Source organism: Vigna unguiculata, chromosome 7, assembly GCF_037176805.1.
Source record: "Vigna unguiculata cultivar grain cowpea cultivar isolate G323 ecotype 2 chromosome 7, ASM3717680v1, whole genome shotgun sequence".
In the NCBI taxonomy this organism is placed as follows: domain Eukaryota; kingdom Viridiplantae; phylum Streptophyta; class Magnoliopsida; order Fabales; family Fabaceae; genus Vigna; species Vigna unguiculata.
In genome coordinates this window covers 44,885,526-44,907,106 of record NC_140798.1, presented here as the reverse complement: position 1 = coordinate 44,907,106, position 21,581 = coordinate 44,885,526, and the positions used below count along the sequence as shown (strand labels likewise).

The 21,581-nt window shown below is 30.5% G+C and overlaps 4 protein-coding genes across 5 annotated transcripts; 1 reads left to right on the top strand and 3 right to left on the bottom strand.

Moving 5' to 3' along the window:
- Positions 1-1,483: 1,483 nt before the first annotated feature.
- Positions 1,484-7,170, bottom strand: LOC114190920 (sodium/proton antiporter 2-like). Of its 2 annotated transcripts, none has more exons than XM_085676197.1 (12): positions 7,001-7,170; positions 6,816-6,890; positions 5,118-5,204; positions 4,874-5,029; positions 4,085-4,213; positions 3,440-3,616; positions 3,218-3,324; positions 2,923-3,043; positions 2,761-2,822; positions 2,338-2,643; positions 1,988-2,255; positions 1,484-1,880 (listed from the first exon to the last, which is right to left on the bottom strand). In XM_085676197.1, the coding sequence occupies exons 1-12, from the start codon at positions 7,151-7,153 to the stop codon at positions 1,764-1,766; spliced, it is 1,758 nt and encodes a 585-aa protein (XP_085532323.1). In that variant the 5' UTR covers positions 7,154-7,170; the 3' UTR covers positions 1,484-1,763. The 2 variants fall into 2 exon arrangements, with proteins under 2 accessions (XP_085532323.1, XP_027935799.2); XM_028079998.2 differs by having other exon boundaries at positions 1,961-2,255; positions 7,001-7,168.
- Positions 7,171-10,695: 3,525 nt separating this feature from the next.
- On the top strand, positions 10,696-14,301 carry MTK (S-methyl-5-thioribose kinase). The gene is made up of 6 exons (XM_028082279.2): positions 10,696-11,024; positions 11,201-11,510; positions 12,074-12,248; positions 12,337-12,538; positions 13,496-13,710; positions 13,891-14,301. Exons 1-6 carry the CDS (start codon positions 10,839-10,841, stop codon positions 14,054-14,056), a joined length of 1,254 nt encoding a protein of 417 aa, XP_027938080.1. The 5' UTR covers positions 10,696-10,838; the 3' UTR covers positions 14,057-14,301.
- A 3,157-nt stretch (positions 14,302-17,458) lies between these two features.
- LOC114190557 (uncharacterized) lies at positions 17,459-18,372 on the bottom strand. Its single transcript, XM_028079493.2, has one exon. It carries the CDS (start codon positions 18,313-18,315, stop codon positions 17,629-17,631), a length of 687 nt encoding a protein of 228 aa, XP_027935294.1. The 5' UTR covers positions 18,316-18,372; the 3' UTR covers positions 17,459-17,628.
- Positions 18,373-20,276: 1,904 nt separating this feature from the next.
- Positions 20,277-21,203, bottom strand: LOC114189951 (uncharacterized). Its single transcript, XM_028078680.2, has one exon. It carries the CDS (start codon positions 21,109-21,111, stop codon positions 20,434-20,436), a length of 678 nt encoding a protein of 225 aa, XP_027934481.1. The 5' UTR covers positions 21,112-21,203; the 3' UTR covers positions 20,277-20,433.
- Between the last annotated feature and the right edge of the window lie 378 nt (positions 21,204-21,581).

Below are 21,581 nucleotides of genomic sequence, written 5' to 3'. Positions count from 1 at the left end.
GTTCAATTTGGTAACCCAATTTTCTAAAGAGGTTCAATTTGGTCCTTTCCGTTAAGTTGGAGTTAACACCATGTCCGTACAGGACACGTGTCAAGCTATGAAATTTTTATTTTTTTTAAATTTTTTTTCAAAAAATTAATTTTTTTTTCAAAAAATTAATTTTTTTTTCAAAAATTTAAAAAACTGCCACGTGTCAGTTTATTATCGTGCCACGTGGCAGCTTACAAGCATGACACGTGGCAGTGTAATAGTTGTTTTCAATTTAGTACTCCAATTTAAATTTTTGGTTCAATTTAGTACCCCAATTTTTTAAAATCATTCAATTTCGCCATCTTCCATTTGAGACCAACTTAGTAAATAAGCTTAATTACAACCTATATATACATGTTACAATAACTTTTTATAATATATATACATCAAATCATTTCACCTAAATACTTAAATTATTTTATTTTTTTTATTTTAACCTTTGTAATTTTTTATACATGAAATTTTTTACACTTGTAAAAAATAAAATAATTTGAATATTTAGGTGTAGTGATTTGATGTATAAATTCAAAACAATTATTTTAACATGTTTATATAAATTATAATTAAGCTTATTTACTAATTTGGTCTCAAATAGGAAAGGACGAAATTGGATCATTTTAAAAAATTTGGGTACTAAATTGAACCAAAAATTTAAATTGGGGTACTAAATTGAAAACAACTATTACACTGCCACGTGTCATGCTTGTAAGCTGCCACGTGGCACGATGATAAACTGACACGTGACAATTTTTTAAATTTTTTGAAAAAAAAAATTAATTTTTTGAAAAAAAATTAATTTTTTGAAAAAAAATTAAAAAAAAAAATAAAAATTTCATGGCTTTACACGTGTACGGACACGGTGTTAACTCCAACTTAACGGAGAGGACCAAATTGAACCTCTTTAGAATATTGGGGTACCAAATTGAACATTCCTAAAGTTCAGATACCACATTGAACTTTCCGAAAAAGTTTGGATACCAAATGTGTATTTATACCTAATTTTTAAGTTTGTGCTGTGGTTCTCTGTTCCAATACTCGCTTCTAACAATAGTCGTGAAGGTAGGTAAAGATCTTAAACCAATATTACTGCATAATTAAACACTCTCTTCAATCTTGCGTTGAGTTTAAAACATTTATTAATTTATCATTAGTTGCATCATACGTTTATGGTTGAATCATGGGTTTGGGCACATGTCACATGCTAAACACCAAAATCCATTTGTAATCATGCCCACTCTGTTATAAGCCAATATACACCATGTTTTCTCAAAATTTGCACCAGTTGACGCTATGTCAGAAATATGTTTCCTTTCCTTAGAAGGGAAGAGATATTGAAATGGGAAGAGTGCATAGACTCGTACAATAATGGTTTCTCTGTTTTTTATGCAGTTGGGAGGGTATTTGATATAGCTTAAGAGATACGTAAGTTATCTTTCTTGTAAGTGTGTTAAAATTCAGACTAAACAAGTTCTAAAGATAAACAAGAGTAATTAAATTTTTATACACTAAACGAAATTCAATGTAGTTAAAATCCAATGGTTTTATTCGAATTTTACTCATTACCCTAAAATCTTTACCTGGTGCTTTTTACCTAGGTTTTTTTGTTGTATGCACACTAAAATGTTAACCTTTTAACTACTTATTTTACTGGTTGAGTTGTACTCGTTATTATTTTACAAACTATGCTGCTCTTGGTACCATGAAAAGCGAATCTTCATGTTCAAATTCTTGATTTATGAAGCAGAAAGAAAGGAACCTCCCCCGAGAGTTTGTTGGGACATGTTGAGATTATGAAGCACTAAATAGGCAGCAATACCAGCAGCATAACCTGCTAAAGCAAAGCCACTAACCTGCAACAGAGACATAAACACCACCAATCTCATGAACTAAGCATTAACATTTTATGATATCAATTGTGAGTAGGAAATACCTTCCGTAAGTACCAACAGAAGTTCACCTTTTCAATCCCCATAAACGCAACTCCAGCAGCTGAACCAACAATTAATATGGATCCACCAGTACTAGCACATAATGCAATCAATTGCCAGAATTCAGAATCTTGAGGGAAAGAAGAGACATCGTACATTCCCATTGTTGCAGCAACCAATGGAACATTGTCTATTACAGCAGATATGAGTCCAATAGCACTTGCAATCAGTTCACTACTCGGCACATGTGCATCAAAGTAATTTGCTATTTCCTGAAGAATCCCTGCTACCTCCAGGCTAATTGATCGAAATGCATGAACACATGGTTATTGTGCAAAACTTACGGCAGCAGAAAAACTAAAATTTATTTCCTCACTACCTGCTAACGGATAATAGAATTCCCAGGAAAAACAGTGCTCCCTGAGTGTCTATTCTTGACAGAGCATGTGGCACTTTTAGCTTTTGCCTCTCAGAGTCACCATAATGGATAACATCGGTGACGATCCAAAGCATGCCAAGTCCGAGAAGCATTCCCATGTAGGGAGGTAAACCTGTGAGGGCCCTGAACACTGGGACAAAAAGCAAAGCTCCTAAACTCAAGGAGAAAACAAAAAGTCCTTGTGGAACACTCTCCTCAGAGGCAAAGACATCGAGAGAGTTTTGTCCTTTTCCATCATTAACTACACTGGTGAAGACAAAGTTAAGAACCAACGTTATCTAAGTTCTATATGTTAAGCTAAATCTCAGTATTCAAATCAGCTTTTGAGGCTAACTTTTGCAGTGTATGAAGAAGAGTGTCTACCTAGTGAGGGACATCAGAACTAGAGGAACAGCTAGAGAAATGACTGATGGTATAAACAAATCCTGCAAAACAAAGAAAACCCAATAACCTTCATTGTTTGTTCTACAGATATTTCACACAAACTGTTCATATGATCTGAACAGATATTTCCCAACAGATAACCTTCATTGTTTGTACTACAGATACTTGACCGTGTATCCACAGCATAGTAGTGGTAACAGCACCAATAGGACTCCATGCACCACCAGCATTTGCTGCTATTACAACAACAGCTCCCAATATCCTGTCAAAAGAATCCATACCAACTTCTTCATATGTATGATGAAGTGCACCAATTAAACACTAATGATCGAAATCTTAGATGATGCATGAATGTCCATTCAATTATTTTTGTGGTATTGTATGAGATATGGTCATATTTAGTACTTCACATTGAAAGTTAATAACAAATACATACTTCCGTAACTCTGACAGAGGTACCAATTTTCGCAATAGAGAAATCATCACTACGGTACTTGCCAAGCTGTCTAGAACTGAACTTAGAAAGAACGTAACAAATCCAATCTGCAAATTAATCAATCAAATGTTGAACAAACATGTAGGCACTTCAGAAAGAATCAGCTTAGAAGATTCTTTTTTTTTGCCAACAACAATGCATTGGCAACAGGAAATCACTTACCACCCATAGGAGAAGGCGTGGATTTTGGGTTGTTATATTGTCTGTAACAAGCTTAAATCCTCGATGAGCGTCAATTATCTCAACAATAGTCATTACACCAACCAAGAAAAATACTATTTCACTGACTTGTGCAGATGCATGTGTTAGCTCTGAAACTGCTATATCAGTTGATGGAGCCTACAGACAAATCCATGAAGAATAAAAGTAAAGAGCAATGCAAAGTCCAAATAAAAGAAAGGAGACAAATTCAGTAGTGAACGATTATCATTTGTTAAGTAATTGTATTGGGATGCTGGAGGAACCTCTTTGCCATAATATCAATGGTAGAAAAATATATTTCTTTTATAACTATAGCTACCCGTTGCTCCGAATGTCAAAGTTGGAAAACTTTAACCTACAAATAGAAACAAAAAATATATTTGGTTTTATTTCTCACCTATTTCTTTCAACGGAAGCATCCAACAAATATATTTGGTTTTTACTCATTGTATCTTTTTTCTATTCTATTTCTTTCCTTTCTACTCTTTTTGTTGAAACAGAGTATAAAAGCTTAAAAAGTTTGTCCATGAACACATCAAGTTTTGACAAATCATTAATCAAGAAAGAATCAAGTGTGAAAAATCAATAGAAAATTTAGACATTTACCCCAATACTTCGTATCACCCATAAGCTTACAGCCATCAACAGTCCCACTCCACTTTTATTGAAGGCTAGATATTCTTCAAACATGATGACTGCATAGCCTATTACAAATACCAATGCCATAGCAAGATCCTGCAGTGCAACATAGAAAACAACAATGGAAATAGAGTCTATTTAGAGACAATTTCTCAAAGGCACACGTACTTTATTGTGAAACATGCAGTAGTCAAATTAGGAGCCACTCAAGAATGGTTAACTGTCACTGCGCTCTTATTCAAAATCTTGTGATCTTTGCTTCATCAAGTGAAACTATGAGACACTCTGGTAGTATCTTATACCATTTTCAAAGTGCAGTGCAGTGAGAGCATTAAGGATATAAGAAGCAGATTCTGCAACTTTGTAACATTACTAACGTGTTCCATTTCCATGATTCTTGCATTAACAGTCTGAATCACCAAAAAAGTAAGCCTTTGATTTTGCATTCTAAGTCTCTTACTATAGCTCATTCCATTATTTAAAAAAATAAAAACGTTTAATCCATTAAAGATTACAGGGGTGAAGTAGAGTAGCCTCCTTGATAAAAAACGTCGCATGAAAGAAACTAATTCCAAATAAAAACTCTGGGAATTAATCAATGTTCTGCAAAATTTGGATCTTTCGTGAAAAGTGAGGTACCATTAACCCAGATTACACGCACGCCAACATCAAATATCGAAATTGATGAACAAGCAGAGCAGGGTGAGTAAAAGGATTTTCTAAGAACTTGATTAATGGGTGATAGGGATAAAGCACCTGAAACCGTTTCCATGAACTTGGTTGAGACTGAAACGAAGAAACTGTGGAAACTCTGGCTTTATTTTCAGCACGTGACAACACATTGTGGTTTGCAGCTTCAAGCTTTTCTGCTATCTCCAGTTGAGTGAAGGCAACACAGCAAAAGACAATACCCTTTGAAGGATGGAAAATATATAACATGTTTATGCTGTAGTAAGCACCAAAAGCAGGTGAAAATGTTGGTTTCAAGAATCATAAATACCTGTGAACACTCGAGTACAAAGAGCTTTGAGTTTGTTCCTGAATGAATGTAATTGGTCATTTCTGCAAAATCATGCATTGCTAAATCCTGCTAACTCCAATCTCAAAATGTTACAAAGGCATCACAGGCCACGCGATTCACATTACAGGCATGGTAAAAAAACTATAAACCCTAACTTTTCCATCAATGATAGAAAGACACTACTGATAAAATGAAAATTTCCAGTTCAGTTGCAGATTAACTAAATTTAAGTGCTGAACACTGATAAAATATAGTGTTACAAATCACAATAATTGTGCTTTCAAGTATAACTTCTTCGTAAGATTTTTATTTGATGTACAATTTGGACTTTGATAGACCCAATGAAAATGCTCAATTTAGAAAATAATTTAAATATGACAAACTAGTGACAAACAACAAAAGGAATTATAGGAAACGGTCATGCATATAATAGGATTTAATATAATTTTGAACAAGAAAAAAAATCAAATTTATCTTTTTCATGGAGTTATTACATTAAATATTATTTAAATTTTTTAATTTTAAAATAGATATTTATTACTAGTATTATTTCAAAAACACAATAATGGTTTTTACAGAAACATATAAACATTTACTTTTGTTTTAAATAAATGATAATTACCCCTCTTTTAAATGTGACACCCGTTTCCTTTGTTCTGGTTGGAAAATCTAATTTCCTCTTTCTTGTTTGTATATTTTTTTAATTTTTTTAATTTTTTGTGTAACTTTAATGTAAAATGATTTAATCTAAAATGTTAATATAATATTTTCAATAAAATAAGAAAAGTAAATGTCTTTTTACTAATTAAAAAGAAATTTTATAAAAAAAAATTAAAGAAAAGATAAATGTCTATTTAAAAATTATAATAGATATAAATGACATCTGAGCAAAAAGTATAAAAGTGAATATATATTATAAAACCAGATGATTGTAAGTATTATTTTAAGCCGAGTTATTTTAAATTAAAAAAATATAAGTAATAATGCACTAATACATAGTTATTTTGAAAGCCGTGAAATTATCAATCATCAACTTCTATTCTTCTTTTTTTTTTTTTCAAAAAGAAAGCACAAATCACATTGTATAATTCAATTTTATATGACATTGTGTTTTAAAATTACTTACCAAATATATGTAAAAAATATTAAGTTATATCATTTGTAATTTTTATAAAATAACCTTTAATTTGAAAATAAAAAAATCCTAGAAAATTTTAGATTATATAAATGTTTCTTCAAATTAAATGTTTATAATGCTTTCCTTATTAGCATTTATGGAAAAACGAAATTGCTAAAGAAATTATGCTGTGATGAAAACAATGTAGTAAGGAAAGTATTTTAAATATTAAAAAATGAAATTAGTTATATGCTTTATAAATAAAATTGACCACTATTTTAACATTTAAAATAAATTTTTATACAAAATATTTAAATTTTTATGACATAATAAATTAACAAAATTAAAATAAAATCATGCATATCCATCCCAAGAATAAGAACAGTGCAAACAAGACAATGGATTAGAGTTACAGCAATATTCTTGCAAAACTTCGTACAATGAAATGAAGGTGTGGCATTTGGATTTTCAGCAGAAGCTAATTGAGTTAACATGCATTGTTTAACGCATATCATATCATTATGATTATGAAGAGTGAATTAAAATGAGGTGGTAACAACCATGAATAAGCCATGCAGAAGCAGAAGCAGAAGGAGAGCTTCACCATCGTTCACATCACCATCCATGGTTTCAACCTGAGAGTAACAAGACAAAGAAAAACCTTTTTTTATTCCATTTACAGACAACCTTAGATCATACAAAGTTTGACTTAATTTGTTGTGTTAGCGAAAGAGCTTGTTCTTACAGTGTATTGGGAGCAAACGTAAACGGATGGAAGAATAAGCAACTCGCATAAACTGTGTCGCTGTTTTTGGTGCTCAAAGCTCTCCACACTGTTCGCCAACACTAATATTATGCAGACACTACTTCCCACCAACAACTTTTCCATCATTCTCATCCCTCAACCTTCTCAACCTGCACCTACCTCAATACTTATACACTCGTACTCATGCCTCTCTCACACGTCTTCAACAGTTATACCTTATGGGTTTATATTTTTTTTTCACGTGGATTATAATTATAGTCATTAAAAGATTCTGATTCTATATGATTATATAACATTAGTCTTATATATATAAGACATTTGATATCACTTTTACAAAAAAAACTTAAGACAATGGCGTTATGGGTCTTTATTCTTATATAGTGTTTAACTTTGTCGTTTTTATCCAACGTGAGACTTTGACTTACACTTGCACTATTCCGAACAATCTCCTCTCAAGAGTCAGTCACTTCGGTAACCCTTTTTTGTGTTATTTATGGTTATACAATATAGTCGGTTACTCTGAACTATCGATTCTGATACTACTATTGAACCATTATTGAATTATATATTTTTATATGGGTTATAATTATAGTCATTAAAAAATTATAGTTATACGTAATAATATATATATATATATATATATATATATATATATATATATATATAATATTGTTCGGATAAAACATTTAACTTTAAAAAATATATCAGAAAATAACAGATAAAAAGAAGTATGTAAACCACGACCGGATAACATTTTTCATTATTTAAATTGTTAACCATTGATTATATAATACTTTACCGTAACTTGTATTTTAAGTAAACGGTAGTTGGATTAAAAATTAAATATTAAGGAAGGGTACATTTCAAAGAACAAAGGTACTGTGATTAAGATAAACCGCTCAAATTAAAATGTATATCACTTTTTTTTTTCTGTATAAATATGATTTTCTAAGCATATCTAACAATGTAAAACAAGATTATAATATTAAATGACAATAATAATAGTTTCTTAAGCATTACTTCTATGTAATTATCTACAAGTTAATAATTTTGAATTTGGATAACAATATAAAAGTAATTAGGTTATCAATGTATTTTAGTTAAAAACTATACACCTAAAATTATGAAAGAAAGATTATCTACTTATAATTAAAAGAGATAAACAATGAACTACAAATTTTAATTAGGTATAAATTTTAATTAACATAATGATGGTTAACTAATATTTTTTAAATAAACTTGAATATTAATTAAAATATAAGAAAATAAAACACTTATTTAATTAAAAAACTATTAGAGGACGAACAAATTAACTTAATATAAAATTTCACAAGACATATATATAATATTTGGTTACGTATTTTAAAACTTGTGAATAGAAAAAAAGGAAAAAAAGTGTATTTCAAACTTAAATTTATAATAAAATATTTATTTATTTTAGAATTCCGAAATCTTCGTTAAGAATATTGTATTGTTCTTTTGTTCGATTGAAGTATGTATATTTGTCTATTATGTAATAGTATTTTAATTTGAGTCATGTATTTGTGTCTGACACGTATTTATGTTTAATATTTTAGGATACTTTAATATACTGTCAATGAAATATGTAATTAATAAAATAGTAATACTTTTATGATAATGAATTTTTATGTTAACAATTTTAGTACATACGATTTTAATTTAGATTTACACAATAACAATTATATATATATATATATATATATATAATTATTGTATATTTTTTAAAAATTAAATTTTTAAAAATTATTGTACATTTTTTAATATACATATATATTACATATATATTACGTATTGTATTCTATTATTTTCAAAATAAACATATATCGACGTTACGTGATATTCGATTCATACATATATTGTACTTGTATATCATATGTACTTGTAGATAATGCAGATTGTATTTGTGTTGGATTATTTTAAATCAAGAGCCTTTAAAGTAAATTTTCAGAAAATATTTTTGAATTTGTTCTTTTCTCTCTGGTAAAAATTAATATGAACGGCGTTTAGCAGAAGGTTCCATTGTCAATTCATGTAGATGTTGCATCCTTTGAAATGAGATAAGTTTGTGAAGAGGGGATAATTTTCGAAGCAGCTGATTGCGGAAGTTACATACAGTACACCGAAGCCGTACAATTCCTTTTGCTTTTAAGGTGACAAACCCGAGTACGAGGATGCACCTATTGGAGGAAGAAAGGAAATTTCATATTCCAAAAAGAATATAGATTTTTTTAGTATTATTTTTATTTGCTAAAATTATATATATATATATATATATATATATATATATATATATATATATATATTAATTATTAGTATAGATAGAACAATCTTTTACAATCAAGAGGAGTGAATTTGTTTCGCATATATTTTTTTTTGTTCTTTTCACTTTAAATAAATTTTTTAAAAGATCTTTAATTAATATGATATATACAATAATACATAGTTTTGAATATTTACACTTGACAAGATAAAAAAAATATGATTAAAGAAAAGCATAAAATACACTTTACAATATGTTGTATGAAGTAAATAACAATGTATCTTAAAAGTTTATATTCATATTTGAACTAATCAAATAACTAAAACCATATTATTTCAACTAATCAAATATAAACATTAATTTTATTAACTGAAAGTTTATTTTTTATTTCAAATATTAATTATTACATCATTTTTATTTAAATAAATGTAGTATGTGCTCAATTTATTTGTTTCTAAATTGACTTATTACATCAGTTATCTAACATGATAAATATTTTATATTACATTATATCGATGAGTTGACAACCGATAAATACATAATTCAAAATATAAATCTGTCACGACGTTCTTTTTATATTTTTTACATTGGTTTTGCTTTAACTGATCTAAAATTTCGTCGTAAAATCTTCTATATTTGTATCGATGATATTGAAAAATATTATTTATATAAATATATTTTTCAATTTTAAATTACTCATTTATATCATATTCATATTAAATTATACTTTTATAGATATATAATTATTATTATAAATAACTAATCGCAACTTAACATGCAATATTATTAGGATCTTTATATTTAAAATATTATATATTTTAATTCGTAATAACTTTATAACAATAACTTTTTCAAAAATTGTCTAAACAAATTAAAATTTTAAAAACGACAATAACTTATATACATAGTAATATATTAGACATGGAATTTGAAACAGATATTTCAAAATTCAAAATTTCAGGATTCTCCCAAGATAAACGAGGTCCACTACTTTAATACCCAAACTTGATCAAAATCACGCCTTTGACAAAAAATAAAAAATAAAAATTCTGTCCAGGTTCATTGCATGCCATTTCCCTTCTCTAAAACAAAAGTCTTTCAATCACTCTTATCTGAACCTCTGAAGTTACTGAATTATTCCAAAGAGGAAGAAAAAAAACCATCTGGATAATTTCTAAAAGTTAATTAATTTATAATTTATTGTATATTAAATTCTTTAATGATAGTCAATCAGTATCAATGTCATAATAATGTTTTGAATAAGTATTCTATAAGATTCTTAAATGAAAATTACCACATAGGTTACTTGATTAACAAATATGACAGTTAAATTTTTCAAAAGAAAATCACAGTGGATATCTCTTTAGGAGAATCAAATGAAATTTGTGTGAAAAAAAATCTCAGTAGTTTGTAGCGTGCTTCTTCCAAATAAAGAATAGTAAGACGCACTTCAAAGATTCCACCAATTTGGGACTTGAGAGAGTACCATTGCTCCACTCCCTCCTCGCCACCATCGCCGCCACCATCGCCGCCACCATGGTTTTCTCGGAGTTCCGACCGCTCGACGAGAAGACCCTCGTCGAATACATAAAGTCCGTTCCTGCTCTCTCCTCCAGACTCGCCAACAGTTTTGATGATTTATCAGTTAAAGAAGTCGGAGATGGCAATCTTAACTTCGTCTACATTGTTTCCAACTCCCAAGGTTCTCTTGTCATCAAACAGGTAACAGACACTTTCACGATCCAAAACCCAAAGGCCCTATGCTCCAAGAAATCATGGGCAATAGCCAATTTCGTTTCTTTTTGTCTCACTGTCTCAAAGCTCAAACCTCTGTCTTTGGGGTTTTGAATTGTTTCAAAGCTCAAAATTGTGTCTTTGGGGTTTTGAATTTGTTATAGGCTCTGCCGTACGTTCGTTGCATTGGGGAATCGTGGCCCATGACAAAGGAGAGGGCTTATTTTGAGACGCTGGCACTGAAAGAAGAGGGTCGTTTGAGCCCTGAACATGTCCCTGAAGTGTATCACTTTGATCGTACCATGTCTTTGATCGCCATCCGTTACTTGGAGCCCCCGCATATAATCCTCAGAAAAGGGTTGATTGCAGGAATTGAATACCCTCTTTTAGCTGAGCATATGGCTGATTTCATGGCAAGGACACTCTTCTTCACGTCTCTGCTTTTCCGTTCCACTACTGAGCACAAACGAGACGGTATAACCTAACTCTTGCCACTTTTTTGAGAAGCTAGACAAGGGAATTTCTAAAAATGTTAGGCTTTATAAACTGATTTAACTTTAAAATGTCAGGATGTATAAATTGATTTTAACTTATGCTAGAACTTTGACTCATTTTGCCTCTCTTAATTCGTTTTAGGTAATCTATTGCATGATCTCGATAACTGTTTCCATTTTAAGGTTTAGTCCCTGATTGAGAAAAGTACTATTTTTATTTATACAGTTTTTTGTGACAGCTTATATCTGTCAGATTATTTTATGGTTGTACCCACCAAAATGACCAAAAGCTAACTTTTATACTCGTATAGGGATCTATCCTATACTGTTTTCTAATTTAGGAACTAAAACATTAAATAAAGACGTCACGGACAGAGTAAATAGTTCAACATTCATTTTATTTTCTTGTAATCAGTGTATCATTGTGAAATTTATGTATATTTACTCTGAACGATATCCTCTTTTTGTGACTACAAGGAAGGTCTTACACATAATTATCTACGGGTGTTACCATTAATTTGAATTCATATTTGCTTCGTGCAGTTGCCGAATTTTGTGGCAATGTGGAGCTATGCAGGCTTACTGAGCAGGTCGTTTTCTCTGACCCTTATAAAATTTCTGAATATAATCGTTGGACTACGCCCTATCTTGACCGTGATGCTGAGGCTGTCCGGGAAGACAACCTGCTGAAGCTTGAAGTTGCTGAGCTGAAATCTATGTATTGTGATACACTTTTTGTACCCAGTATATTAAGTAATTTTGTTGTTACATTTTTGTTATAAGAATAATAATTTATGTTTCTATAGGTTCATCGAGAGGGCCCAGGCACTAATACATGGTGATCTACACACTGGTTCTGTGATGGTTACTCGTGAATCAACTCAAGTTATTGATCCAGAATTTGCATTTTATGGACCAATGGGTTTTGATGTTGGAGCATTCTTGGGAAACTTGATTTTGGCCTTCTTTGCTCAAGATGGGCATGCTGATGAAGCAAATGATCGAAAAGTAAGTCCTCTTTTTCCATGTCTTCTGTGATCCTTACTTATCCTCTTCTTTATATGCTATAGTTGTTATTTAGTCACATATTTATTGTTATTGTCCAAAATCAAAGTAAAACTTAGACTCTTTATTTTTTAGTTGTACTTTTTATTTCACAATGGTAGTTTTGTTTCATGACAGAGGCTTGTTTATTTCAAGAGTTCTACATATTTTTAGACATATCATGGCATTTGCACCAGCTATTTCTGATTTTTGCTGTCTCTGCTTATTTGTAGTTCTTAATTTACTGTATTGTTCTCTTGTTTTGTCTGTGAGGTGCCAATGACTGGCTCCTTGTTATATCCTAAGAGAAGGATTCCAGTGTACTTGTTGATGAGTAATCAGAAATATACCATGTGCTTGTTTTAGTCCAACACTACTAATAAGTGAAGACTTGGTTTTTGGATAGAATTGTTTCATGTTTGTGTTCAGCACATGGTCTTACACTTAGTACTTTTTAGGAGTTCCTTTCTCTCTTTCTGTTCTGACTTTGTTGAAGATTTCTTATCCTCGGACCTTGTACTTCTATTGGTGTGTTTGGATTTCCTTTCAAGAGCACGAAATGGACATTCAAATTCATGATACCATGCCCATGGATTGACTTGAACATGCTTGGAATTTGTGCTAATTATAAATCAAGCACTCATTACATCGTTCTTTTATTAAAAACAAAGTCGAAGATTTGGTTGGCACTGCATCTATTGTTAGCTGGAAGTAGCCTTGTTTTGTTTATCAACCGTTGTGTCTTCACCTCATTTAGGTGGCCTTTTCTATTCACTGGAGTTACTGTATCACGATGCAGGTTGCTTAAGATAATGTGCTTTGGCATTTAAACTGTAATCCTACATAATTGTCTAAGACCATTGATTGTAGCGGAGAATGAGTGTTATTTATTTCTGATGTAAAATTCTATGTTGCGCGCAGGCCTATAAGGAGTGGATTCTGAAGACAATCGAAGACACTTGGAACCTTTTCCATCAGAAATTCACCTCACTTTGGGATGAGCACAGAAATGGTGCTGGTGAAGCGTATCTTCCAGCAATCTATAACAATCCCGAGGTTCAACTCCTTGTACAGAAGAAATACATGACAAATTTGTTTCACGATAGTCTTGGATTTGGTGCTGCTAAAATGATACGGTGAGACTTTTTCTCTGTAATTTGTTTTCCTCTTTTAACAAGAGGTAAAGATAATGTGAGATTGCAGAAGAGAATGATATATAATATGTGTATCTAATTATGATTTTTTGGATTTTTTGGTTTATGTTAACTATGCTATGTAGTGATTCTTGATCATATAATTAATAACTTGATTGACAGGAGAATTGTTGGTGTGGCGCATATCGAGGATTTGGAATCCATTGCTGATGTTGCCAAAAGGGCAACTTGTGAACGCCGAGCTCTTGACTTCGCTAAGATGCTTCTCAAAGAAAGAAGAAAATTGGAAGGCATTGCGCAAATTATTTCAGCAATTCGGCAATACTAACATCAGCTTTTGCTATATCAATACTTCTTTACTGAATCATGTTTTCCAACATGATGTCTTTTAGTTGTGTTGTGTGTAACACTATCTACATGTTTCCGAATCCAACCAAAAACATCATCATGTACGAAAAATTATTTTTAGGAGAGGTTTGGTCAGTGATTGATTTTTTTTTTCTTCTATTTCATGAGAAAACAGTATATTAAAACAAATAAATAAAAAAGATATTCCTCTGATTCTTATTTGAATTTTGAATTATTTTTGAAAATAGAGAATAAAGAAAATAATATATTCTCCTCGCGCAGTTGTGAAGTTTGACCGTACATTTTGAAAGGTCAAAATAATATATTCTATTCTATTTCGTTTTTTAGTTTTGATAAATATTTAAATAAATGAATCTTTTTTTTTACTATTTAACTATATACTTATCTAAAAAAAAAGTTTAAAAATAAAAATAACTATCTAAAAAAAAGTTTAAGAATAGAAATAATTTATCAAGATGTAATAAAAGATTGAGACATAGTAATTATTTAAAAGAAAAATATATGATAATAGATTAAATGGTTATAAAAAGTACATGCTATATAATTTTTTCTTTTATATTTATAAAATAATAAATATATAAAAAAAATTAATGTTGATGAAAAATATTATTTATTAAACTTATATTTTAATATTAATGAACAAATATGTATGAGCAGAATATAAAACATAAGTTTGTGTCTAACTTTCTATTTTGTTATTTATAAGTAGAAGAAAACATGTGAGAATGAGAATATGTAAAAAACAAAAATAAAAAAAAACATAAAAAGTATTTCAATAAAATTGTTTACTTTTTATTGCATTTGAGATAAATGTGCAAAAGTAAGAATAAAAGAGAAATAAAGGTAAATGTAGAGACAAAGGGAGTGAGATTTGCATATACTTCAATTACCTCTCTTGTGATATCACGGGCACACCATATTGTTCTATAATTGATTACGTCCCTTTGTATTATAACGAAAATCGTCTAACCCCACACAATTTCTCTAAATATTTTCAAACACACTAAGTTCATATAATACACAATATTTATATATTTATATATGTTTGATCGATTAGTAATATATATTTTTATATTCTAAAGATATATCATTAAAATAATACTAAAAATTATTTAAATTTTGATATTTAGTGAATATTATTTAATTTTTATTTTAAATATAATTTTATTATTATTATTTATAATGATTTTTATTTATGTTTATTTTAGTTATAATTTATGTTTTTGAAAATTATCCCTATATTAAAACATTATATATATATATATATATATATATATATATATTACACTTTTTTCATTATTTATATTTTTTTTTACTCTTTCAAATGAAAGTACTCATTAGGTTTAGGAATAAAGCCTGATTGAAAATGTACTGTGGAATGTAAATTTACTTGGGTAGACTGGAAACAGGAAAGTCTCCCCTTAATGGTCTTGGTCTTGGAAAGTACAAATGTCCAATACAGAAAAAAATTTGTTTTGCAAAATTCAACAATATATTATCTATTCTACCTAAAATACTTCTTCTTAAATGCATCATATCAATGAAATATGTATTTTTTTTTTCATTTCTTTATTTTAATATAAGTAATCACATTGTACGTTCTTTTTTTTTTCTTCTCTTCTCCCATTATAACTCAATTTATTTCACTTTCTTATTTTACTTATCTTTTTAAGGAAAATGTGTTTTCCAACAGGACAAATATATGATAAAAAGAAATTTAATTATAAACCACTGAATAAATTAAAAATGAGTCTCGGAGACATTGATTTTAAAATATAATTTTAATTAAAAATTGTACATTAGTGAGACTTTTGGTTTCTGTTGAAGAATCAAAGTGTGGTTGAAAAGCATGGTTATAGTGCTTTATGTGCAGAAAAGAGAAGGTGCTGGTCGATCACGACATTGACTTCGTTTTAAATGTATGTTTGTTTCCTTAAGCACATTCTAAATCCTCTCCTTTCCTGGTAATTGCAGTGCCGTATCGGATATGATCTAGACCATTCTAATGAGAAGCGTCAAAAACAGAAAACATCTATCACAAAATAGTTGAAAATGCTGAAATATAAATTTGCATAAATAAAAGTTATTTCTCCTTATATGTCTTGGAGAATACAAGTTAAATGAAGATTTATGGTCAACATTAGAAGGAGTATAGTCCATGATAAGGGGCAACCCGAGATTTGTATAAGAAACTTTATTGTGCTATTATTAGTTAGTTAGACGAAGGATGAACAATTACTTATTTTAATAAAAAATAAGTTATGAGTGTTATTATTTTCTAGATATGTGAAAAGTATTTTTTTATAAGTTATTGTTATTCTAATTATTAAACATTAGGAAATTTTAAAGTTTGAGTATGTAAGACCCATTCTTTTATTTAAAAGTGTTAAGTGTGATTTTACGAGAGCACCTAGAGTTAGTTTATTGTTTTTTCAAGATCCTTTTTAGCTGCTCACATATTTTTATTATGCATCCTAAAATTAAAATATCTCACTCATTTTTTTCCCGGTTTGAAATATGAGTTGTGCCAGGACAGTTACGAAACTCTCATCTCAACTAGTGGAACTTTTTTTCACCATGTAAGTTGAGTTTAAACTCCCGTTTTTCTCCCTCTCCATTTCAGTTGCTTCGGTTTTATTCTGTGTTCCTCTTTAGAGCCTTATTCTTATTCTTGTGTGCATGTTTTTCAACTCTCTAATCTGTCTTTGGAGTTGTGGTGTTGTTACTATTAGAGCTCTCTTCTAGCAAATCGTTTTCCTAGTGTCGAGGTAAGGGAAGTTAGGACTTTAAAACTTTTTAAGTGTCTTGTATGTTTTTGGTTTTGAATCGTGTGCAAAATGTTGGTTTAATGTTCGTGGTTGTGTTTTTTTTATTAATTTTGTTTGGGATTTTTGGTTTTTGCATGTTGAAAATCTGATATTCTAGCTTAAACGAGAATAGCAGAATTTCATTTTAGTCTCTGTTCGAATTTTAATTTAAGCGAGACTCATCTATGCTAACATTATAATTTCTAACTTAAACGAGACCACCCATGTCAACTAAAACAAGGTTAAAAGCAAGTGAGTTTAAGCTTTTCTCCATTTAAATGACATATTTTGCTCAATTGAGAATTTTCTCATTTGAAGTGACAGCGTATTTGATTGAGCAAAAATAAAACAGAAAATCAACTTTCCTCTTATACATTTAAACTTTTAATTAAGAATTTTGCATCTTCAGAAAACGAAACTCAAACATAGAGGTTTGGCGACGTCTTTCCATATTAGAAAATCAATCTGGTGTAAGATGGATAATATATATATATATATATATATATATATATATATATATATATATATATCATCTTAAAAATCATTAATAAAAATATAGAATAGCTGATAATGATTTATATCTTCTAAATGTTTATTCTCTTCAGAATCAATCACAACATCGATTCCAATATAACTTACAACTGATGAACATTTACAAGTAATACAAACCTAGCGACACAGTCGCTTATTTTTTGAAGGAACAAGTTCTTAACCGTTGACCTAGCTAGGGTAGATTCCCATACTTATCCTTGTACTCTTTCCAAAGCTGATCCACCGATTCTCCCAATAGATCAACAAAGAATTGATCATTATAAGCAGTTCTCATCTTCTGATTCAGTTGTGCCACAAACCCACTTCTCAGACTCTCACAATAGTCAAGAAAATGAGCAGTAACATCATAACCCTGGTCCCATTTTGTTCCTTCCCCTGCTTTTCTCCAGTGGCTAGGTGCATAGTTTGCCTTCAGCCTTACATAATCTGCAATTCCTTCAATTAATCCACTAGGACCCTCACCATTCCCATTCCACTGCCAAACATGAACCATTTCATGATATAACACCCCCGTGATTTCTATTCTCACATCCCCACTATACCCATTAACGTACCTTGCACTCACGTGAATCTCATTGTTGATGGTATATGCAGCCCCGTCGATGTCATCCACGAATAAGCTCACCTTCTCCACGTTTTTTCTATCAGCAGGGGCGTTTTGCTGGAAGATCCCCCATATGAATTGGGTGGCTGAGTCCAGTGTCTGCTTCGCGTATTCTTCTCCTATCTCGTCACGGAAACGCACGCCACCGGGGGTTGAGAGGGCGTTGTTAGTGAAACTGTATTCCACTGCTTCTGTTCTTCCTTGCATTGCAGCAGCTACGAACACTAAGAACCAAAGCACATGCATCATCGTCATGGTTGCTTTGCTTTTACAGAGACTTTGTGGTCTGGTTGTTGCAGAAGCATAGTGTTGGATGATTTATATAATGAAAAACATAGGAAAAAGTGGTCGCTCCACGCCATTCACGTTGTTTTTAATGTTTGTTTTTTTCGCTCACAGCATTTTGAATGATCCAGGTAACATGGGTTTTTCTTGAATTTTGATTGTATGCTGATTTTTTTTTCTGTTATTTTCAAAATACATCGATATCATTAATTTTAAAATTTTAAAATATATTAAAATTATTTTTAAAATATTAAAACTATGTTTTTTTAATATTTAACGGAGAATAACATAAAAAAAACTCAACAAAAAAAATAGACTCGGTTTTGTATCATTTGACGTAGTCCAATAATTACAGTAAGAAGGAGCATGGAGAAGACATAGTCTACAGGTTACTTTTTCTTTTTCTGCAATGTAAATAGTCTTTCCACAATAAATGTTGGTAGGAGGAAGTTTCATATGCATCATTGGATGTCTAATTGTGGATAGAAGAAATAGATAAGATACGTACAGTTTTGTTTAATCAATTGCATTGAAAATAAATTGCAATGCAAGAATAGTTTAATTGAGAAATAAAAGATAACTTTTTAAGAAAAGTAATAATAATAATTATATAAAACGCATTTGAATAAAATAATGCTTCAAAAAACATATAAAAGTTGTGAAAAAAAAGGAAAGCGATAAAAAGTTTCATAAAAATTTATTTTTGTAAATCTGAAATTATAGTTATATAATAATATATATATTTTTAACTTAAAATCACAATTTTGTTAAACTAAAACTTATATATTTTTTTATTTTACGTATATTAACTACTTTATCAAACACTGCTAGTCTTTGTAAGTTGATTTATCTGTTCAAATTTATAAGTTAAAAACTTATCAACTAATAAGTATGAACTAGTTTTACCAAATAGACCCTCTTCTAGTTAAATATTTCTCTCTAATTATTTGATATATGATAATTTTAGATGCCATTTGGAATCATAGGAGTGCTATTTTGGAGTGTTTGTGCGCCATTTGGCACAGTGACTTGTGCTCAGAAAACATCCATTTCATTTGGTATAAATAGTCAAAATAAACATAAATAGATAAAAATCTTATCATAAGGTTGATTTTGTGACAAGATCTTATCATAAAATATATAAGAAATCTTCACTCCATTCTATTGTAAGTTGACCATTCCTCACACTCAAGAATGGGGATTCATACAAGTCAGGTCAAGTTTTTTCTGCAATAAATTATTTGAAAATTTCAATGCACAATAATAATTTTCTGTTTATCAAATAAAAAAATATTATTTACAAAATAAACATATCTTAAACTCTTCCAAAATTTGATGACATATTTATTAACTAGGCCGGCATGCCTCACGGTGACCTAGAGGTATTAGGATTTATATAGTTTGCTTTATAATTAGGTTTTTGTTTGACTGTTTATTTTATTAAATAACTATATCTCTCCACATTAAATAACTGTTTTTTTATACAAGTATTACACAACTTTTAGGATTAAGTGTATATAAAAATGAACAAATTCTTGATTTGATTCTTGAAAGATAGAGATGAATGATAGGCACTGAATATTTTTTTCTTTTAATGCAAATGAGTCCCAATTTGATAACTAAGGGTAAATTCATAGTTATATTTGTCCATATTAGTGGTTGTCTTTAATAGACTTTTAGTCACCATTTATACACTTTGTTAGAACTTCTGCCAACCTCGAAAGCACATCAAAACTAAATACAGTGTAATATAATCTGTACAATCTTATTTTAAGAAAAGAAAAAAATCCAACGATTATAGCTAAGCTTATTCCACCTTTTTTCTGCGTAAATATTATTTAATTTTATTTTATAATTTCTTGGATTGAATCAATTAAGCCTGGTGGAATAAAGATTCAACAACACAAAATATTGCCTCCTTACAACATGTCAACATGTGAACGATTTTTCTCTATCATTTCTTTGACATATGGTTCAGTATTGGATCAAAACTAATACGTAATTAATACCAGAATCTTAGAGCTGATACAATTTTATTGAAAAACATAGTCATATACTCATTTATTCTTTAAATTGAAGCTAGTCCTCTCAGGCAGTATTGCCATACTTGGCCTTATAATCTCGCCACAGCTGATCCACTGGTTTTCCCAGTAACTGAACAAAGTATTGATCACTGTAACCATTCCTCATCAACTTGTTCAACTGTGCCACAAACCCACCTTTGAGAGTATTACAATAGTCCAAAAAGCGAGCAGTAACATCATAACCCTGGTCCCATTTCTGACCTTGCCCCGCTTTCACCCAGTGACTGGGTGCATAGTTTGCCTTCAGCCTCACGAAGTCTGCTATGCCTTCAATCAACCCCCCAGGAGCACCACCATTCCCATTCCACTGCCAAACGTGGACCATTTCATGATACAGCACCCCTGAAACCTCTCTCTTCACATCCCCTTGGTAGTTTCCAACGTATCTTGCACTCAGATGGATCTGGTCGTTGCTCGTATACGCAACTCCATCCATGTCATCCACGAATAAACTTACCTTCTGCACGCTTTTTCTGTCCCCGGGGTTGTTCAGCTGAAGGACCCTCCATATGAATTGGGTGGCAGAGTCGAGCGTTCGCTTCGCGTAGTCTGCTCCTATTTTGTCACGGAAAGCTACTCCACCGGGAGTTGAGAGAGCCTTGTTAGTGACACTGTACTCAACTCCATGTGTTCGATGAAATGCGTGAAGGAATACCAAAAAGCAAAGAACATGTTTGATCATGGTTTCGCTTCGAGCCTTTTGCTTTCACCTGGTGAGTAAAGTTTATGGTTGATCACTGCACAAGGATTGAGTTTGGTGCTTGCTTTTTATAGAAAACAAAAACAAGAGTCCCTTACTTCCATGCTACTAATATTTTTATTGAATGCTTGGTTGTTGTTCCAGCATGGAACGTAACTTTGAATGTGTCTTCTTATGGTCAAGTCAACTTTTCTAGAATGGGCCAAACTTGTTAGTCAACAATATGCATCAATATGTGTCCTTTAATTTCTTGATTTTTCTTTTTAAATATTACTTTGTAAGAAAATAAAATTGTAATCTTATAAGATCAAACGGGAGTAGAAAATGGATGCAATAAATAATATAGATTTAATTCTTGGTTTTAGGAAAGCTGTGTTGTACGAATGAGACGTATTCCAACCGGAGAAGGTTGTGATAAGTTTTTAATAAAATAAAATAGTATGATAATTATG